This window comes from Lynx canadensis, chromosome X, assembly GCF_007474595.2.
Source record: "Lynx canadensis isolate LIC74 chromosome X, mLynCan4.pri.v2, whole genome shotgun sequence".
In the NCBI taxonomy this organism is placed as follows: Eukaryota; Metazoa; Chordata; class Mammalia; order Carnivora; family Felidae; genus Lynx; species Lynx canadensis.
In genome coordinates, this window is record NC_044321.2 from 51,327,166 (window position 1) to 51,349,289 (window position 22,124).

General features: G+C 47.3%; 1 protein-coding gene across 3 annotated transcripts; it reads right to left on the reverse strand.

Annotated features, from left to right (window-relative positions):
* Nucleotides 1–552: 552 nt before the first annotated feature.
* Nucleotides 553–20,003, reverse strand: LAS1L (LAS1 like ribosome biogenesis factor). 3 transcript variants are annotated; one of them, XM_030305326.1, is made up of 14 exons: nt 19,667–20,003; nt 18,779–18,904; nt 17,734–17,803; nt 16,878–16,959; nt 15,761–16,045; nt 15,424–15,470; nt 14,478–14,587; nt 12,640–12,725; nt 12,220–12,270; nt 11,707–11,913; nt 11,212–11,359; nt 5,477–5,994; nt 2,550–2,700; nt 553–945 (listed from the first exon to the last, which is right to left on the reverse strand). In XM_030305326.1, exons 1-14 carry the CDS (start codon nt 19,855–19,857, stop codon nt 813–815), a joined length of 2,205 nt encoding a protein of 734 aa, XP_030161186.1. In that variant the 5' UTR covers nt 19,858–20,003; the 3' UTR covers nt 553–812. The 3 variants fall into 3 exon arrangements, with proteins under 3 accessions (XP_030161186.1, XP_032447999.1, XP_030161187.1); XM_032592108.1 differs by lacking the exon at nt 12,220–12,270 and adding an exon at nt 14,741–14,872; XM_030305327.1 differs by lacking the exon at nt 12,220–12,270.
* Nucleotides 20,004–22,124: the final 2,121 nt, after the last annotated feature.

Sequence of the window (22,124 nt, forward strand, 5' to 3'; positions counted from 1 at the left end):
GCACTCTTGAGTGTCTGAGGGAATTGGTGACCACAGAGAAGGAGCTCTGGGCCACTCCATAAGATATTCTCTGTCTCCAATGCCTACTATAGTAAAGTCCACTCTATCTTTCTTGGCCAAAGGAATGGAAAAATAACAAAGGATTCTCTTTGGCTTTCATTTGCTGTTTAGTGCCCAGTGAGGGTAAGCAAGGAAATGAACCAGAAGCCTGCTAGGTAGCATCAGGAAGGCCTGGATCTTCCCACTGTCAGGGAGGTTCTGAGCAGATTCGCCTGATGCTGGCTGGGCTCTATAGACACCAATGCCTCGCTTATGGGGCCTAATGCTTCTAAGTAAGCTGGCCCCATGCTACAGGTCATAGAAATGAAAATGGTTTGAATCAGGAAGAAAGTATGAGTGGGGCCTAGTTGTGAAAATGACTAGGGGTAGTGGGCCCAAGGGGCAAAAGGACCAAGCTTCTGCTTAAAGTCCTGTTACGATCCCACATTCTCTGCCGCCCCCTAGAATAAAGGGAGAACTACACTGGTTTGCCCCAGCACACATCCCCTCATCTAACAAACATCAAAACTGTTTATTTTTTATTGTTTCTCAGAACAAAATTAAAAAAAAACCAAAACAGTCAAAATTCCACTCTGATGGAAAGTTGAGCTGATACGGCTGATATGGACTGTCTTCCAGGTTGTTTCATGGAGCGTCAAGTGCACTGGGGGAAGAGCAAGGGGACAAGAAGGGCAGGAGTGAGGGACAAAAGGGGCAGGGAATGGGTTGTTGCCCCAGCAGGGCTGAATAAACACTTTACACCAGAATGGGTATCAGAAGAGCTGTAGGCCAGTTTTGAGTCCATGCAGCTGGCCCTGGCTCCAGAGAAGGCCCTCCAAGTTGCTGCTGCCGTTGCTACTGTTGCTGCAGTTGTCACTGCCCATGCCACAGCTCAAGCCAAGGGTGCTGTGGAGAGAGGGGGGAGGGGTCAGTCAGGGAAGGAGGCAGCTTTAGGCTCTAGAAGGGCTAAGGGTATTTGATGCATGTGTGTCTATGGAAAGGACCCACCCTCCTGCCTAGTTTTACAAAGAAGAGTATGGAACAAATCTGAAAAACTATTTCAGATGGCCCCAGGGATAGTTTTGCCTTCCCCTCAATTGAGATGGAGGGAAGGAGTAGAACTTTTCAAATGAAACTTTATTCAGAGCCCCAGTATATAAACCAGATCAAAGCAGAACTATTTCAGTTGAGGTAGGAGGGAGGACCCGTAACCACCCCACCCCAGGAAGATATTGAAAGTGGCCACCTTAACAGGTCTTTTTCTAAGGCCCTACATCTTGGGGGCCCAGAGTACCCTGAGCTGGATCCATCCCACCTCCAACAGCTGGTTAAGGCATCCAAGGCCAGGACTGGGCTACAGGGCTAGGCCCAGATCCCATCCCAGGATTGCAAGGTTACTCTAGGGAGAGGACTGCCTTCTCCCTCCCTGGTGCTGCTCAGAACACTCATTTCCCCTGCTTCCTGCAGATCAAAGGTCCTTCAAGGTAGATGAGGGTGACAGCTGAGAGCAAAGCCATCATCCTCCCCTCAGGCAGATCCATGGTTACAGTACTGCAGCTGAAACCCTCAGAGATGATCTAGTCCCATCCCCATCCATTGTCTACCATCTTACAGATAGGGGGACTGAAGCCCAGAGATGCAAAGGGACTTGCTCAAGGCCACACAGTCAAGTCAGGGGTGCAGCTGGGGTGGCATGCTTGCTCCAGCAGAGGAAGCCCCCCTACTACAGGAGGTATGGGAGCTGGGCCCACTCCCCTTCCTTTTGGAATTAACAGCTCTACTTACCCACACTTGATACCGTGGTGCTCATCAAGCACATTATTCAGCCTTATTCAAGGGGAGAGGAGGTCTCTCAGACATGTGGGCCCCACTCCCAACTATAGACTATCTGGTTTTCCCAGCTGCCTCATCTCCTCTCTAAGAGGCCTGCTGTCCCCTGGCCTAGGACAGAGAGTCCATAGCACTGTCTTGGCCCTGGCCTGTTGCTGCAGCCCCTGGGTTCTATAGCCCTCTCCCTGAATGTCCAGAGGAAGATGGGCTCATTTCCCAGGGAGTGGGCAGGCAGCACAGGGGAAGACCCACAGAGGTCTCTCTCTGGTGCTCATAGGATTCTCCCAATCACAATGGCCCCGCATTCCAGAATGTACAAGCCCTCTGGACGGGCTCCTTTGTGTTACCAGCAGACAGACACACACACACACACACACACACACACACACACACACACACACACACAAACTGGATGCAATCTGAGAGGGGTGCCAAGCCAGCTCTGTGAGGCTACCTCAATACCACCACCAACCTCGCCCCCCACCACCAACTAGGGACTGGGAATCCTGGAAAATGCCCAGCCAGGGACTGGAGCTTATCCATCACTCACTTAGGCCCTGACTGGGGGAAGCTACCTTCCCCACCCATCTTGCTTTGTGTCTCTCCCTTCCTCCCTCCCTCCCTCCCTCCTGCAGGAGGCAGAGAAAGGGATAAGAATTCCTGCTGCCATTGGCACTCACCCAGTCTTGCATGTTGGGGGTTCCAGCCGCTGCTCTAGCACAGGCTGGTCCAAAAGATACATGGTGTCATAATTTTCCAGCATAAGCTCTGCTGGGTCCTCAGTCTGACCTGGCATTAGGCCTAAGGGAAAGGTATCCCATCGTACATCTTCTGTGAAGCCAAGGGAGGAAGTAAAAGTGGGTTGATTAGATAGTTCTCAGAGTGGTGTACAGGCCTAACTACACGGTCTACCCACCCATTTCAATTAGCCTCTCAGCATGGGATTTCTGTGCATGTCCAGCCTCACTCCTGTCTGCATCATTTCTCATGAGCTCCTCTCTACCTTCACACTCCCCACCCCTTCCATACTCGGCTATTCACTCTTCATTGCTCTTATCCCCTCTATGTGTTCACACATACCCACACATGCCACCACAACCTACTCCCAAGTCCACACATGCCATGCACACAACTAAAAACATATTTGTTCTCCCACCTCCCCAGATATGTCCCCAACATAGACATAGACAAGAACAACTTCTTCAGACCTGGCTGTATCACTGCCTCAACTTCTCACCTGCTCTGTACACACATATATTCTGGGGAGTCTGGATACTCCAGAATTCCCACACCTCATCCCCAAACCCAGATACCTCAAGAGTATGTGAAAGGCCTAGATTTCCTGCACATCTACACACAATCCCCACCCCCAACGTGTCTGAATGCCACATTTCTTAGTGGCCTTGCATTTAGATAGATACACACACACACACCCCACCTCAGAGTGTACTCTCTCTCAGAGGTATTATACTCCCCCTGTCCCTTTGCAAGGTCTTACTGCCCCCAGATATACACACACAGAACATCCCTTACCTAGGAAAGGGGTGCCTTATTGCATATCCCACTCCCCACTGCCACCTAAATATACACACTAAGGCATATAGACTGACCCTCCATTCAATGAGTGCTCCCAGTTTCACTCTGCCTCCTACACCTCTCATTCACAGGAATACAAGCCAGAAATCTTAATGTCTCTATATCCCCAAATATGTGTATGGCCACACAGAAGCAGCAATGGAAAGAGGGAGAATAAAAGACTTTAATATCCTGCCTTTCCACTTTCATAAACCACTCCCCTACCACCCCAAAGAAATTCCACTTTAGAACAAACCATATCAGGCACAACCCACCTCCTCTGTCCTACCACTTAAACACCCTCTACAGAGTATTATAGTAAAGCCTCATCCCCACCCTTACACTGGTGCATCCAGTGTTTTCAAGCAAAGCCTTCATGAGCTCCTCCAAGTAGGTCCAATTTCAGGCCTTCTGCATCTCCTTGGTACCCTAAAAGTTCTCTGTAATAATGCCCTGGCATTCTGGACTAGCTTTTTATGTTATCCACAGAACCACACACCCTCTTTTCCAGGAAGGAAGTTGTGCCTATCTTAATGCCCTGTGTTGCCCTATAAATACAAAGATGCCTTCGCAGACAGGGACCACTTTCCCCATGTCTGTCACTGACCCGACCATCTTCCCTTCCCTCCCCATCAGCAGCATCCCCAACCCTGTCTACATCATGGCCCCTGCCTCTCTAGCCTGACATCCGTGTACATGTCCCTCAGTGACAACACAGACACACACAGGCTACCTCTGGATGGCTGTCTCACTGCCTGTTCTCACACCTTTATACACCCACCTCTCATTGCAGAGATACCCCTCCCTCACAGAGATACCTTCTGTCTCCCTTAGGTCTCAGTGACCCTGCCTCTTCTTCCAAAAACATACACGACCATGTGTACATCTATTCACAGATTCATAGCATCCACTTCACAATGACTTCACAGTCCCTACTCTCTCTTACATACTCATACAATTCTGCCCATGTCAATGCCCCTCCCATTCAATATTTACAAAGATCCCAAACACGGCCCTCCTTGTACTAAGGAGTTCTCTGCCACCATGCCTTTCTATATGCAGCATGTGCAGGCAGGTAAACAGACGTAAACATGTTCCCCTACCCCTAGCACTCAGTGCCTTTATGCCCCAGACCTTCCACACATGTCCACACAAGAGCAAAGGCTCCACCTTTCCCCCTAAGTTCCTTCACTGTCTTCCCCATCTCTCCCTATTGTTCCCTAACATGCCTACCCTCTGCCACACCCAGTCCCAGCTGTTTTCCTTCCCTCTTTCAGGTTCCATCATACTGACTGCCCTGCATCTACCCCTGCCTCCACGGTATATACATATACACCAAAATGTTCTTTCCTTCAGGATCTCCCTGCCTCAAGGTTCCTATCCCCTAACCTAAACAAAGGCACTCAAAACACATCCATTAGCAGGAACAGATTCATACACCCCCACTTTCTTATCACCTAATTCTTTCTTTCCCCCTCTAGGCTTTGTTCCATTAACTTGTATGCTCACCCCAAAGCCACAACACTCCTTATTTTCACTCTTCTGCTTTCCCTTCCACTTCCTCTAACTTAACACCTGTTTTCCTTCTCATATACACAGCAAAATTCTGTCTCATCACCACCCAGCCCTCATGTGTCCATACACATTCACATATAAATAGGAAGCATTATTTGTCTACCTGCTCCTGGATCACTGCATACAAAAAACAAATGCAGAATCATATATATCCACCCACCTCTCACTTTCTCCTCTGTGTTCTGCTGCTCAGTGCCCACACCCACACCATCCCCTCTGAATGTGTTCTCTGCATGAAGCATCCAGTAGCATGATAGCTCTTAGGGCCTGGAAGCTTACATACTGTCTTAAAGGGGAAGAAAGCCAGGTGCCACCCACACACCAGACTGCCTCCCAGACCTGCCTCATACTGGCTAACCTCTGCTACTTTCCATCTCCTCTAGGGTGGAGGGAAGCCTCAAGAGCCAGCCAGAGAAGGAAGATTGGTGTGAGAGAAAGTGGGTACCAGGCTTCTTACCAGAGCTAATTTGCCATGCAGAGCCCTGTAAAGCTCCTGTTTTCTGGGCCAGGAGCCTGGAATTCTCAGCAGTGGAAGACTCCTCAGCAGAGAAAGGCTCTACCTCCATTCTCTCCTCCTCCTCCTCCTCCTCCTCCTCCTCCTCCTCCTCCTCCTCCTCCTCCTCTTCATCATCATCATCTTCATCCTCCTCCTCATCCCACTTCTGGTCATCGTTTTCCTCTTCCTCCTCCTCCACCTGATTTTCCAATACCTCTTTCTCCTCTTCATTTTTCTGGAGATCATTAAGGCTGCCCTGCTCCTCCTGCTGCTGGGGTTCTTCAGATCCAAAGCTGGAACCAGCTGGTTTGAAGCTCCAATACAGGCTGTCCAGTGTATATGGAGACTTCCCAATGGGGGAGGCCTCTGAACCCTCCTGTACTAGGCTGTTTTCTCCACTCTGGGTGTAAATGGAACAGATTCGCAGCAGCTTCTCCTGCTCCTCATCTGGCAGGACCTGTCCCATGGCTTTGAAGACACTGAGCAAAGGGAGGGGTGGGGTAAGAAAGATTCAAAATCTCAAGTCACTTTATACCCCAATACTACATGGTTTGAAGTTGGTCTCTTGAGTTTCCAGACCGGCCTCTGAAAGGCAGTGCAGAAGAACATACAAAAACAGAAAGGGCCCAGGGACCCTGAACAAGCTCTGTGATTCATCTCTGTAGCTCACTTCAATCCTCAGTAAAATGAGGATGGCACTTGACTTAAAGGGTTGTTGGGAAGAGTAAATAAGATAGTTCACATAGAATGCCTGGCATAGTGCCTAGCACACAGTGAGTGGGCATGTAATAAATGATAGCTATTAGTCTGTACTAAATGCTGTGTAAATACACAAACTAGGCAGTAGACCTACAGGGCTGGACATGGGAATGGCAGATCCCTCTCTTCCAATGGCTTAGCTGAGCAATTTGTCCTGAGCTTCAAAGATATGCCTGGAAGTGTGCTGAGCAACTTATACATGGAATACAAAATTTGATCCCTTTTCAGGAACAACTACAGCCCAACCTGGAATGGAGGAAAAGAAAAAAAGTCAGTGGTTGACAAGACAAAGCAAGATGTGGGGTGGGGAGGCCACATGAGCACTGCAGACCTTGGGCACTACAATAGCTGAAGAGAGGCAGAGCACAAGGAGGGCAGGAAAGATCAAGCGAGGGCTTTATACAGAGACAAAAGTGAGCACACTGTACTGGGTACATGTAGCGGGAGTAGCTTTGCTCCAGGGGAAGGGCTGTGCTGGGGAGCTGTGGGAGAAAAAGAAGACTGCAAAGGTTAAATGTGCATGTTGAGCACAGGGGGTCACCTGATGACTCTATGCACAGCTGATGGCTCCACCTCTGAAGATCACCATGGTGCCTGTGTAGAGGATGGCCATGTGGAAGATAGACTAGATGGGGAAGCCTGAGGACAGGGAGACCAGGGAGCGAGTGAGGGTTGACCTAGGGCACTGACTATGGAGATGAGAGGGAGAGAAGCCATGAAAGACAGACAGAGTAGGGTTTGGTGGCCGGATGGTAGGAGTTGGGCAAAGGGGAGTTAAAGATGATGATAGTGTGCACATAAAGGACGGTGCAAACAGCAAAACCAACAGACACAGAGCCAAAAGGAAGGAGAGCTCCTGGGGAGGAAGAGGATCAACATCCCTTGTACAGCCTCATATAGAACCAGGCACCTGGTCACTGCTGAAGGCATGGATGGAGTGGACAAATAGTTTCCTTCTAGGGGTATTGAGTTTGTGAACTGTGGGTCATTCATGGAGGTTGTCATATGCTCAGCAGGCTATTTGACCACATATGATCTCTGGTCACTGGGGGTAGGGCTGGGGACTAGTGACTCTACTGGGACACCCTTTCTGCATGGCTAATTTCATTACTCCAAGAGGACACTGGCTCAAACTGAACTGATATCAGCTGGCTGGGAGAAGTTTTTAAAAAGTTTCCAGCCTTGGGGCACCTTGGTGGCTCAGTGGGTTAAGTATCTCCTTTTGGCTCAGGTCATGATCTCGTGGTTCATGGGTTTGAGCCCCACATCAGGCTCTCTGCTTTGCACACAGAGCCCACTTCAGACCCTCTATCCCCCTCTCTCTCTCTGCCCCTCCCCCACTTGTGCTCATGCTCTTGCTCTGTCTCAAAAAAAAAAATAAAAATAAATAAAAACTTTAAAAAGTTTCCAGCATTTTTGGAGGAAAAGCCAGAGAGAAACTCACTGTGGTCCATTAGTATGCTTAATAATGAATATTCCCAGGCACTTGATATTGGCAAGATGCTGTATCACCACTGTTTATCATTACCCACATGCTATCTCAAGCTGTCTAGTCTAACCACTGAAGTGTGGGGGTGATATCAATCTTAAAATGCATCTCTCTCCTCAGGTTTGCCTGGTCATAGGTCAGGTTGTGGAAAGAATGTGGATTTTGGACTCTGTCCCACCATCAACAAACTATGTGACTTTTGGATAAGTTACTTCACTCCTCAGCGTCTCAATGTCTTTCTTACCAAATAAGAAGACTGTTGTGTCACATGATATTGCTTCTACAAAAAGCACAGCACCATGTCTGACAGTTATTTGCCAGTGGTATCTTTTATTTTTTTCCTCTCAGGAAAACAAAGCCAAGTTCTGTATGTGCCTACTAATATATACTTTTTGCAATTGTGCAATCTAATGGAACATTCAGTGTAGAAAGAGACAGGAGTAAGGACAGGATATCTGGATTCTGGTCCCAGTTCTGACTTGCAGTCTTACCACTGACTTGCAGCATAATAGCTAGGGTAATACTGTGTCTCAATCTGTGTATTGGGTGATTAGGACTAGATTCACTGATTATCTTGGAAATGCAGAATCTGTGCACAAGGAGTCGTACCCAAGTAAGTTGCAGTTACTGCTGGTATGTGTCACATCCCTCTGGTATGCTTGGATTGGGAGAAGATCTCTGTGGTCCAGACTTCTCCAAGACCAGCAGCTTCCACTCTGCAGGCACTTAGGATTGGAAAGTACCTTAAAGGCCACCTATCCAAACCTCTGCATGCTGGTCTTTTCATTCCCTCCCCCCATTACATTCACATGCCATGGTCTTTCTAGACTTTGAAACTTTGTTTATTCTTTTTCCTGTTGGAATTTCTCAAATGCCCTCACTGTCATGCTTTCCTGAACCCTCCAAACTTTTTTGGTTCTCCTCCCAGTGTCCCACCCACCCATATCACTTCTCTTTAGAGCACACACATCTGTCAATTTAGCTGTTTGGTTCAGTTCCATCTCCTGGAGGTTTTGTCCTGGCTGACATTCTCTATAAAGCCACATTTTTTTTTCTTATAAGCTACCACTGTACCAATGCCATCAGGTTTCAAGAAAGACTTGCTCACTCAATGGAGGGATCAGGGGACTAAGAGGGTCTTGGCATCCAGACTCCCACTTCAATTAGTCCCCAGGCACAGAGTTAGCTCCCACCAAAGACAGCACTGCCGTCAATGAGACAGCAGAGTATAGTTTAGTTCGAGAATGTTTACTGAGGCCTATTTAGGACCTGGATCTACATGGTGTGTTAGGGCACAGATGGCTAATACAGAGCCCTTACCTTTGAAAAGCTTAAGTCTGATAAAGGGAAGGAAACACTATGGTAAGTAGAGATGGTAACACAAAATCTCAGATTTTGAAGTCAGCATGACAGCATATATAGTGAAGATAGGGAGCAGAAGAGGATTACTTCAGGATTGGGTTGGGAATAAAATAACCAATTCTCTTTTGGCCTGTGGGCTATCCACGGGGACATGTCTGACACACAGTCAAATATAGGAGGGTGGATCTTGGGGGTAAGGCCAGGACTAAAGAGATTTGGGCCTTGGTACTTTATAGGAACTAGGAAAACAGCACAGGCATTTTAAGAAGGGAGTGGTAAATAGCCATAATGCAGCAACAGACAAGAGTTGACTGGATTTGGTAATTTGGAGGTCGAAGCAGTTTTGGAAGTAAATGTCAAATTATAGCAGGTTGAGGAATAAGAGGGTAGTAGGAAATCAAGACTATTGAGTATAGACTACTCTTTTGAGATGTTTTGATGGGGGAAGGAAGGAGTGATAAGCTGGTAATAACCCAACACAAGGATGCAGGGTCAAAGGAGATTTTGCTTGTGTTACTACTGTTTTAAGATGAAAAAAAAAAAAAAAAAACCCGAGGCATGTTCATAGGTTGAAGATTAAGAGTGAGTAGAGCAAAGGAGAGGCAGGGGTAAGGGCCCAGAGATGCTGGCAGAGCTGGCTCCAGGGCACAGGTGGAAGAGCAGGCTTTGAGGTGGGACAAAGCCACCTCATCCCAAGATTAGCAAGATGGTTGAATGTAGCCGCAGATTAGTTCACGAGGACTGGACCTCAGGTTGAGGGGGCCCTTCTGGATGTTTTCCTGTGCTTGAGGAAGCTACGGTGAAATGGGAGAGGGGGAGGGGCTTGAGGTCAGTGGTAAGGGTTTAGAAAAGTGGGGAAATGGGAGAGAAAGTGGGCAGAGAACAAGTAAAAGAGAACAGTTCAGACAAGCTGAACTGAGGCCTGCCTGAGATTAAAAATCATACTGCTGTAATGGCATCAATCCACAGTGATATGTGGTTTTTTCCAGCAGAGCTCAGCTACCCAGGCTGAGGAATGGGGAAGCAGAGTGAGTCAGATCAATCCCAGCTCAGGGGTTTTCAAGTCAGATACACCAAAGGATGGGCAGAGCAGAGGGTCCTGATCATGAGCGGTTGAAGCAATGAACAAAAGATAGGATGGAGGGGAAGCAAGGTTGAGGGAGAGAGGAAATGGAGGAATGGAGGTTTGGATGCAGGCAGAGGGCTAACATCATGGGATGCAAGGATGAGAAAATGAAGGTCAAGAGGTTATGGTCACTGAGAAGAATGTTGGGATGTCAGGTTTCAGAGGCAGAGGAGCTCTGAATGATGGAAATGGGTTGCTGAGTGTAGTGGAAAATGAAGGTCACTAGAGTTGAAGAGCTGAAGAGTATCAGATGAGACACTCAAATGAAACAGATATTGCTCCAGAAAGCAAGAAGACAATTGTGTGCTAAAGGCTTCCATGAGTATGAGGGAAGTGACCCAGGGTCAGAATATGACAGAGAAAAGGAAAGGGAGACAACCACAGGTATTTACAGGAACCAGTGCAATATTCAGTTTGACTATAGCACCCAGGGTAGACTGGGTAAAGGGGAATACAGGAGGTATGGTTACCATGATAGGTTGGGGCAGAATCTGAAAGATGTTTGAATGTCAGGCTAAGAAGCCTAGAGGATGGCAATAGGAAGCCACTGAAAATCAGTAAGCACCTATGAAAGGCACACAAAGGAGAGGCATAACAAAGGAGAACAGCACTGGGCTCAGAGTCAGAAGACTGGGTTCAGTAATAAACAGCAGCTACCATTTATTGTGCACTTACTCTGTACAGGCCACTGTGCTAAGCACTCTGGGGGTGGAAGGGGGCATAGATTATCTCATTCATTCTCATACTGGACTCAGTTCAGCCAGGTCTTAAGCTGTGTGACCTTAGGCAAGAATACCATGCCCCTCCCTTATCTGGGACTCAGATCTCCCACCTGTTAGTAGGAGGGGAATGGGATTCAGAGTCTTTTGCAAGAGCCCTGTCCAACTCTGCCACCCTAGGGCTGTGTGGCCCTGAGGCCAGGGCCTCACCCTCTTACCAGATGGAATTCAAGACACTTACAGCTGAAGGAGTTGGGAGCTAGCCCAGCAAGGTGAGCCCAAGCAGGACTCAACCACCCGGGGCCAGTCAAGGGAAGCAGAGCAGTTGAATAGCCTCCAGCTCCTTCTTGCTTCCCACTGGCTTGCAGAAAATCGGCGAGCATTCCGTCCTGACAGAGAAGAGAGGGTTTGAGGAGAAGGAAAAAGTAAGCCCCCCACCCAACCTTGTACTTTTAAAAGCTTGGCTCTGTCTCTCCCTATTCCCCCAGACTCCCCACTCTATTCCTCCCAATTGCTCAAGCATTTAGGCCCTTGTGTCCCAGACCGAGTTTAGTTGGCCCTGAGAAAAAAAAGCTACAAGATTTGTCCACTGCTATTATGGTGCCCTCCTGGGCAAGCCTAAACATTTAACAAGAAATGTGTCAGCCTGGTGCTATTCAGCTGAGAGCTGAGAACAATGGCAGATGCTCCTGCCTGGGCTGTGTTAGGCCCTGGGACTAGGGCCAGACTCTCTCACCAGTCTTGGTGTTAGCCACAATCAGTTCAATGGTCCATCTGAGGATGTAGGTGGGCCGGATCCCACTGTCCCCCAAGGTTGGCAGCTCGGAGAACATCCTCTCTAGCAGGGCCTGCGTGAAGGTCTGGGAGTGCAGACCCCTGAGCAGGGGCTGCCAGAATTGAGAAAACGGCTTTGGCACCAGGATGTCACTCAAGTCCATGTTTTCTGGTTTGTGAGGGATATAGGTTGATAAGGAAAGGGGAGGCAGGGGCCGATGGGAGACCGGGAGGGAGGAGAGGGAAAAAGGCAGGGAGGAAAGAAGAAAATGAGAGGGAGAGAGAAGGTGTAGAGGAAGGGGAAGAGAGAGAGGGAGGAGGGGGGCCCACCAACAACAGAGTTGCCACCAGAGAACAGAAAGAGAAGAGTAGAACAGCAAGGAGAGAAACCAGTTAGTATCTGGCAACCAACTGATTCAAAACAGAGTATTTAAAAAAAGCTCTGGTTCTAGCTTCAGCTTTGTCAATAACTCACTGTGTAACTTTGGGTCAGTACCTTCCCCTCTCTGGACCTCAGTCTGCCCATCTGTAACATGAGGATGTTGAACTAGATGACCTCACAAGGCCCTTCCAGTTCTGCTGTTCTAGCTCACTAGCAAGGGACTAAATCACAATTAACATAGCACAATAATAACATTAAGACTTATCCCATCCCATCCCATCCCATCCCATCCCATCCCATCCCATCCCATCTTATTCCATCCCATCCCATCCACCCCACCCAATTCCAGGCCACCTAAGAGTAGCCCAGAAACTGAGTTATCAGTGGGGCTACTTGTCCTGCTTATCTGAGACAGGCTTCCAGAGGCTATGGAATGGCAGGAAACAGCCTTGGGCCACCTACCCACCAGTAAACACAGTACTCTAAGACTGAAGTAAGTCCCCAGGACCATACCTTCATAGTCTATCTGCAAAGCTGCCAACTGTTCAAATGTGGGGATAAGAAAGCCATCATCCAGAAAAGCATCCAACACAGCCTCCCTGAAGCAAGATGACAATTAAGCCAACTAAGCAGGGAGAAGACCCTCTTCTACCCCCCACCCACTCCCAAGGCACCTTATGCCTCTGACTCAGGTGGGCAAAGCAGCACGGGGGGAAGCAAAGGTAACTGACAGTTGGATCTCATGCCTCAGCCTTCTGGGACAGAGGATGGGTCAGAGACTGGGATCAGTGGGTTCTGAACATTTACCAAGCACATGCTGATCTAATGCCCATAATGAGGGCAGTAGCAGCTGAACAAGCCTGAAAACACAGATGGAGAAAAGTCCCAGGCCCACAGAGAGTTAAATGACTAAGGTCACAGAGTCAAGGGCTTTTAGACTTTAGCTACTACTCAGTCTTTTTGTTTCTCTTGACAGTCCTCCAGTCTCTTATCCTTCCTCTTCTACATGGTTGCCCTCTTTCAGATCCTAGAAACAGAAACTTTGAGGACTCAGTTGCTGGAGTAAACATAATCCTTAATCTCAGGGACCTCAAGAACCTAGAACTAAGTTATAGAGGTTGAAAGTACAGCTTTCACCTCATGTAGCTAAAAGTGAAACCAACAACAGCCAGCTGTATTCTCCTGAGCGAGCAGTTTCTCCAAGAGAGGTTCCCCTAGCTGACCAGGCCTAGAGGTGGAACATGAGTTCCCAAGGTGACTCAATGCCCAGAGGCATTGTCAGATCATGTTGTCATGCTCAGATCCCTCCCTCCATCAGGCTTGAGGTGGAAAGGGATATCCTTCCATCCATCTCCCACCTCCTCAGGTCAGTATCCAGGAAGAGCACTTAAAGCAGCCAGCCAATTGCCTGCTCAGCATAACCAGGCAGACATTACAATACAGAGGTACAGGAATAGTTGTCCCAGCTGCTGGGTGGCCTGTGCTGAAGAGTGCCAAGAAACCTAGGGTGGGCAGACACTGATAAAACATCTTTGGAACTAGTAATATCCTGGGAATGAAGACTCTCAGGGTAATCCCAACCTCCACTGCAGGCTCCCACCCAGGCCCACCCTACCACATATACAACCTTTCTAATACTCTCTGTTCCATCCCATATTTCTTCCAACTCTTCCTAGTTTGGAAGGCCTAGCAATGCTTTCATTGGTTCTTAGTGGAAGGTTCCCCAAAGTCCTTTCCAGGTGAATTTAGGTAGCAAGAGCCAAGAACTAGGTAGGAAAGGAATGGATAGACACTGTTTGTCTGCTCTGGATTGAACTGAGCAGTATTTTGAGGGTAGGGGGGAAGGAAGGCACATGGCCACACTGAGCAGGGAAGGACTTACTCTTTCAAAGAGCCAGACCCTGGGAAGGCCTCTCCTTTGTTCCCCTAACCACAACTATTCAAGGGATTAATACTCCCTGATTGCAGTTCAAAAAGATCTGCAGTGCCCACCATATCTTTTACCTCAAAGTTGGACAAAGGCTAGACAGTGAAGTGGTAAAGAGATGAAAGTCTTTTCCTACTTGCCCAGAGCTCCACATGCCACTTGACACAGAGGAACAAAGCTGGCCAGGGGACTGATGACAGCAAACATTCCTGTCTCTGGTCATTTTAGTGATTCAGAGTAGGCAAGCTCTACCTGGTAGCTGGGAGGGCCAAGAGAAGGGGGTCATGCAGAACACAGGTCACCCCACAGGGGATCAGGATTATCCCTAAGATTTCCTTATAGCAGAGGTTGGCAAGCTGGGATATGAAAACCTATTTCAGTGAGGCGGCTAGAGTAGGCAGCCCCTAATTATCTAGTTACACACCTGTTCTCACATGTAATGCCCTTGAGCTCTGCCAGGATGCATTCTACAGGTGGAGACAGGTTGTTCCATGCCTTAACAGCCTGAGGTAAATACCTAAATTTCTCAAGCACCTGCCAGCAAAGAGGTTACCATGAGAAAGGTGGTTCAGCCAGGCAACCCTCTCCCACCCTTCAAGGATCCCTTCCCATAGGACCTCTCAGTACCTCCCTTCAGGGGTAGGACCACAACTCCCTTACTGACCCCACAATTAAAATTATCCTGACCTTCAAATGCCAGACTTTATTTTCTTCTTCCATCTCCCTCCTTCTCTTGAATTTCCTGTGGCTCCCAATCACCAGACACCCCAATACTGAGATGTACAGTGGGGCATTTTGTTGGAACTGGGCCAGAGACAACTGGGCCCAGGAATTAGGGGAAGCAATGGGTTATGGAAGAAAGGGTATCAGATGACCAAGATTCGAATTCTGGTTCTATCGCTAACTACATATGTGACCTGGGGCCAGTCCCTTCACTAATCTGTGGTTTCAATTCCTTCATCTGTGAAAAGGGTCAAGCTGAATGGTTTCTAAGCTACCTTCCTTCCTGCTAAAATAGCAACCCTCAAGTTCACCTGATCTAGGAAAGTTCCTGGGTGCCATATGCTTATCAGCTGCAGTACTGCAGGACTATGCAACCACCTATGCCCAGTTGTTCCCTACCACCCAGTGGGGCATATATCCACAAACTTCCATCATCTGCTCTCTTCCATCGGTGTGAAGGGTCAACAAACTGTATTCTGCTTCTCTTGTTTCCTTCCTAGTTCCCCCCTTTCTCTTTCTGAGAAGTTCCCTCCAGCTCTGCCACTTTTCTTTCAAATTCCTTCTCAGGATTTCTCTCAGGAAGCTGGCAAGAAGGAAGAAATGGCTGGGGCAAGTGAAAATACACAAAGTCAAGGGTGCTTTCTTACCTTAAACTGCTCCTCTTCGTATAATACCAGCAGTTCTCGGGCTCTTTCTGAAAACAGAGTATGAAAAGATAGGGCAGCCCAGCCCTCTGTTCCTCATGGGACTGTGAGTCCTTCTCACCTTATTTCTTGAGTTGTAAATTTGGAACTAGAATTCTTGCCTCTCCTACTTCACAGGGTTCAAGAGAAATGGTATGTGACAGTAACTTTTTTAAGCTAAAACTCACTACAACCCCAGAGGATTTGCTGAGCCAGGGAAATAACCAGTGTCAACCCTAAGTCTGGGCCTTCCAGACTCTTGAGCCCCTCTATACTGCCTCTGCCCCCCAAGGACACCTACCATATAGCTCTTTATGTCTCAGAGCCTTTTCCCAATGTGAATCAACCTCTTTGTTGCTTTCACTGTTTCCATCAACCCTGACATCCAGTTCTGCACCTTTCCCCTTATCCTTAGGCTCTGTTCTCTGTTCTGTGATGTCATCAACAACAATGTTTTTATCTTCCTCTTGGTCTTCTTCATCTGTCTCTTCCCTATCCTCCTCCAACTCCCAGGTTTCTCTCAGGCTATTCTCCAGTTGGCGGCACCAGTACGTCTTCTGGAGCCAATTCAGAACAAAATAACAGCCTAAACAAGGGGAGGAAGAAAGGAAGTGTCATATGACTAGCCACAGGCAAACAGCTCCTAGCAGGCCCCCAGTCTCATAAGCATTATGGGAAGACCCCAGGGAAGAGGCTTAACTCTAAGAAGGCACACATCTCAAATATCTAGAAGCAGCCATTCTTGCTCTGGGTTATCTCCCTGTTCTTTGCTTTCTCATGCTCACCAGCAACTTTCCTAGAAGAAACTAATACCAGTATTAGAGATGGGATGCCAAAAATAACATAGGGCTGGCAAGCGAGAGAATAGGGACCCAGACCCACTAGCTAGTTACATGGCCTTGGCTGAGTCTCTTCTCTTTTCTAGATCTCAGTTTCCCCAACATGACAGGGCTAGGATGAATCAGTTAGGATGGGGTGTCTAAAGAACCTCTGGGTTCATGACATTTGATGGTTCACACCTCTCAACCTGCCTTCCATTCCCCTTCAGGCAAAAAATTTAAGGGGATGCCAAAAATTAAAGTAACCAAGATATCAAAACAGGATCAGAATAGCATCCTGCCAAGCCATAGTGGAGTCTGAAGCAAAAGGAAAAATGAGTAATGGTAATCCTGTCTTTACTTAATTTTTTGATATTTTGTTCATTGTGGGTTTTTCCACATTAAAATGTTATTTAATTCAATTACTGAGCTTTTGACACCCACTTAAAGTTTGTGCCCAAAACAAGTGCTTCACTTGCCTCTCCCTAGTTCTGGCTCTGACACCAGTTAAAGACCCTCCTCCTTCTCCCTCTCCCCACAGTGCCACCCAGTCCAGGCTCCTGGACTTAACTATGATAGATATACTTCCTGAAGTCTCACCTCTGCGGCAGTCATTTATATGGGGCATTTTCTTGTGAGTCAACTCATGGCGAAGTTCAACAATCCAATCCGGAATGTTTACCTGATTGTGAGGGAGGTGTGAGTACAGAAATCAGACAATATTAAAGTTGGAAGGGACCACAGAGATGAATTAGCCTGGCCTCCCTGCATTTGACAGAGACATTGAGGTCTTGATGAGGTTCCAGTCTTAGTGGCAGAGCCAAGATTATAAACAAGGTCTCCTTATTCTTTTTACTCTGTGTAGATGATCTTGAAAATCAGGAAAGATAATCTGCCTCCTCCAACCACCAATGACCCTCTTCCAATAAAGAGATTCCTATGAATGGGCATTAACAATCACCTCCAGCCTTCCTCTGCCTTGTCTGTATTAGTCTGAATCCTTGGGTACCCTTTATCCTTCCTCCCTCTCTCCCATACCCCTTTTCAGGAAGTTCTCTTGATGACTGAGAACCTGCCTGCCCTCTGGGCCTCTACACACCTCACATACTCAGGACAGGAATGTCAGGCATTTTCATGCTGATTGGTTGAGTTTATCTCCTGCCTCAGACTGCCAGCTCCCAGAAGGCAGGCATTGTGACTGCCACCTCTTTCTTGTCCTCACCCAGTGGAGCATTCCAGTGCCTTAGCTTCACTGGCCTACCCCAAACAAGCTGGAAAGGCCAAGCCACTGAAGATAGCAGCCATGAGCAAGGGAGCAAGTCTGCTACTTTCAAGCTGGAGGCTGAGGCTCTGGGGTTCTTGCTTGGCTTGGCTGGTAGTGGTGGGATGAGCTAGTCTGACTGCGTGCCCACATCACCCCATGCCCCATTTAGTAAGGCAATTTTGTCATACACACCTCCTGAGCCAGGAACTTGAGAGGGAGCTTGACAAACTTTGTCTTCCTCTCGGAAATGAGATTCACAAACCTGGGGTTGGGGAAGAAATAAGTGGCATAGCCCAAGAACTGTTTTACTCAAACCAGTAGGGCTTCAAAACACCTTGCTGAGTTACTGACACCTTGCATTTCTACAACCTTTCCAATAACTGTTCTGTCTTGTTCTTATGACTGGTATCAGCCAGCACAAGGACGTCTGCCCTGTACTGAAGCCATACAGATGAATAAGATACTGCTCTGGCCTTGAAGAGGTCAGTCTAGGATAAATATTCATGGCACGACATAACATACTATGCTAGATAATATTTTATAAATGCTAAAACAAAAGACTACCTACATCAAATGATATGGGGAGCCCACCTAAATGATGGATAAGATAAAAAGAATTAGGGAGGACCTCAATGCACACAAAGGAAACAGCAGGAGATGAACAGACTTCAACAGATGAGAAAATTCAGTGGCAGCCTTTTTCCTGATGTGTATGAAACAGCTAGAATCACTCTGAATTACTTTGTAAATCAGGAATTCCCCGCCCATGTGTCCACTTCAACTCAGCAACCTTTCAGTGTTCATGGACAAAAGGGGAACATGATGGTGCTAGGTATATATGAGGGAAGGGTTGAAAAGTCCACATTAAGTCATAGCCAAGGACATCAAACCATTCAGAGAAGTTCATCTGGGTAAAGGGTAAGAAAAAAAATTAAATTGTCAAAGCTGGAAGAGATTCACTGAGATCACTTGGTCTAAACCACCCCTACCCCACATTCCAGAAAAAGAAGGAAAGAAAAATGGAGGATAGAAGGCTCTCAGGAAAAAAAAAAAAGAGGAATGTGTGTTGACAGGGTGTACCAAAAGCTGTCAAATCAAACAACCACAGCGTGACCCATACAGAGGGACACATGGGGCTTTTTGTTTCAGGCAGCACGTAAAGCCAAGCTTTGCTTATCAAGTGTACCCCCACCCCCATTCCTCTACCCACCCCCACTCCTACCCCTGTAGATCTTACCTGACCAATGCCATGCCATAGAGCAGTCTAAGTTCATCAGTGCCCAAGCCACCAGTTACATCCATGAGCTTACAGCGTACCAGGTCAGCAGTAGAAGCCACTGCCAGGGGGAGTTCGTTGCCTAACCTAAAGGGCCACAATCCAGCACCATCACAAAGGTCCCTTACCCTGATCCACCCTCCCCCTCAGAACCTAGGTTGCTGTAAGTTATTCCAATTATATAACTGAACTGGCTCAAGAGTGCATGACAGGACACAAATCAAGTGGGAAGGGGGAGGATAATGTCCCTAGGATCCAATAGTATACAGCGCATGAGAGGCTGGCTAGGGTATACAAAGGACACCTAACTGCTAGGCAATCAACCAAAAATTAAATGTGGACATTCCTCTTTCTTTCACTCTACAACTTCAACTCATTCAGTTAGAGAAGACCTTATCCTTTGCTCCCCAATCTTACCAACTGGACTGAGGCGCCCCATTCAAACGTGGTTTTGTTAGTAAGCACCCCCACCCCAGCTCAATTCAACTCAGAAATACACCCTAGGTTGTTAACCTACTCCTTAAACCCTGGCTCGGCAACGCTGGTCCCTACAGCATCCTCCCCAAGATGGAAGAATGTAAGGGTTAAAGCTAGATTTAACAAGAGGGTGGCTGAGGCACTTTCTTTCTTTCTTTCTTTCTTTCTTTCTTTCTTTCTTTAAACGGGATTAGTACCAAAACTTGGCTGCTTGACTTTCCCCCAGGCTCTTGGGAAAGGGGCAACGCCCAAACCACTCATAAGGACGTTAGACATTTAGGAGAAGATTATAGAATAGGGCCTTTATCAGAATCCTACAAAGAAGAGTTGAGGCTCCACCAGCTTGCAAGAGGGCTGAGCCTGCATCCTTACCTGCTTCTCCACACGGTGATGCGGTTCAGGGCGTACCGCTGCAATTTATGGTCGTCACAGAACAGATATACCATCACCTGATCCCACTCGGCCCTACTGAGCCAGGCGACCACGATGCGCTGGGCCCAAAGTGGTGACGACCCTTTCTCTTTGACGCACTTCCCGCACCACGCACTCCACACGCGATCCATCCCCTAAGGACCCACACCTGTCCAGGCCCCCGGATTCCCACCGGACACCAGCCTGCAGGCCCCCAGATTCCCACCGGACTGCAGGCCTTGTACTGGACCGAGCGGCTTTCAGTTCAACGCGCTACCCTCGCTCCAAACCACCGCCCTGCCAGCAGCCAATGGAAAAGCTTGACCCAGACGCAAGCCCGCCTTCCAGAGTTAACGTGGCAAATCGTAACACGAGGGCTGGGGCCAACCTAACCACAAATTGGGGGCACAGCCTCGCCAGCCGGAAGTGTTCTTTTCTCAAAGCCACCGTACCGGCTGCAACCGTTCAGCCTCAAGGTTCCGCTAATTCCCTGGTTGCTAATGAGCTTCAGTCCCAGACCCTGAGGACGCGTCTAAACTTCGGGAGGAATTTTAGTTTGTCCCCTTTGGCAGGCAGGGGAAAGATCTTGGTCATTCTGTGTACTGGGATGCGTTTGTAAGTATGTTTTCATTACAATGAATCAGCACCTGACCCAGAAAAACACTATGGACACTGAAGCAAGACTACAGAGAAAATATTGAAATATTTAAAGTTGGGTTGAAAAATCTGCTTGGTTTTCTCATCTGTGCAGTGAAGGGCTTAGGCTGGGTGATCTCTAGATTCTCGTCCATAGCTGGAAGTTGTAGGATTTTACTCTGCCATCATTCCGCTGCTGTGTTGGTTTCAACATCCGCATAGGTATACTTAGTTTTTCTGCATAATTCCTTAGGATAATGGAGTTGCGGGGTGTGGGGGAGGATTTTATGAAGCCCTTCTGACTTCACAGGATGGCTAAAATGTGTTCAGGGTTCTGCTCCAATCTTTCTCACAGAAGTTGTTTTCCAATCTAACACTTGAGGGAGATACTGATATCAGTCTTAACAGCATCTCTTTGAGTAGCAACACAATCCAATCCGATCTCCATATGTGCTTTCTCCAGCCATTTTCTCCTAAGATGTGGTATTCTCACATGGTTCAGGATCTTGGCTGCTTACAGGCAAAGACAGGGAGATTGATTATATGGTTCCTTGAAATCTAATCCAGTCAGAGGAGCTGCCAAATCTAAATCATTTGTGAACATTTTGGGGGTTTAGAGGCTAGTTTTGGATAGGGCTTTTCCATAAACACGCCTATTCTTCCCCTTTCATTCTCCATGAAGTTGATGGTCTCCCTATTTCATGTGTTCCAAGAAAACTTGACCAAAGTACATAACAAGAGTACCATGTCTAATATGTGACAAATGAGGCTTGATACCTGTTGAGAATTAGGGATTTCTGGGTCAACAAGTGTGTTAAGTAGTGATAGCTTTGAGGAGGCACTATATTAGTTTCTTGTGGCTGCTTTCACACATTTCCACAAACTTCGTGGCTTAAAACAACAGAAATTCATTACCTCACAGTTCTGGAAGTCAGAAGTCCAAAATCAATATTATTTGGCTGAAATTGAGGTATTTTCAGGGACATAGTCCCTCTGGCTGCTTTAGGGGAGAATCCATTTCTTGTATTTTCCAGCTTCTGGTGTCTATTGGCATTCCTTGGCTTGTAGCCACATCACTCCAGTCTTCAAGGCCAGCATCTTCAAATGTCTCTCTGTTCTATCTTCATTTCACCTTTTCTTTGTTTATGTAAGATCTCCTACTACCTCCCTCTACTATATGTGATCACATTCAGGGACAATCTAGATAATCCAGGATAATATCCCAATTTCAAGATCTTTAATTTAGTTATATGTGCAATTAAAAATTTAAATTTATTTAACCATACAAAGTAGCATTGTTCCATTTTATTTGTTTATTTTACCATAGAAAGTAACAGTCACAGGTTCCAGGGATTAGCATGTGGCTGTCTTTTGTTTGGGAAGGTAGGTGCTTTTTGCAGCCTACCAGACGTACCATGGAATCCATCCTTGTCACATGTTCATGAATTCTAAAAATCCCCAGGCATGTGGTTCTGCAGGACACCTCCAGCTGTACCAATGGACTTTAATTAAACAAGCTCTCTCCAAATCTAAGGCATTGTCTGTGAAATCTTAAGGCCTTAAAGAGGCCTAACTGGTCTCCCTGCTTCCATCCCTTACACAGTAGTCTCATAAAATGGAACCTCATCTTGATAGAGTAATGAATTCCTGGATTGTTTTCCTGAAATAGTAAGCATTAAATGGCTTTTCAAAGGTTTTTACAATTTGGCTTAAACCTATCTCATGTCCAGTTATTCTTTGTAAAACATTGAAGTTACAGCTGGTCTCTGAATATGCAAACCTC

Bases quoted from the DNA above. Each gene is read 5' to 3' on its own strand.
- LAS1L (XM_032592108.1), bottom strand. From the start codon at position 19,857: ATGGATCGCGTGTGGAGTGCGTGGTGCGGGAAGTGCGTCAAAGAGAAA. The intron at 16,960-17,733 runs GTGTGTATGACA...CCTCACAATCAG, and splicing joins TCAAGTTCCTGGCTCAGGAG to GTAAACATTCCGGATTGGAT. The intron at 5,995-11,211 runs GTAAGTGTCTTG...CCCTTTGCTCAG, and splicing joins AGCTCCCAACTCCTTCAGCT to TGTCTTCAAAGCCATGGGAC.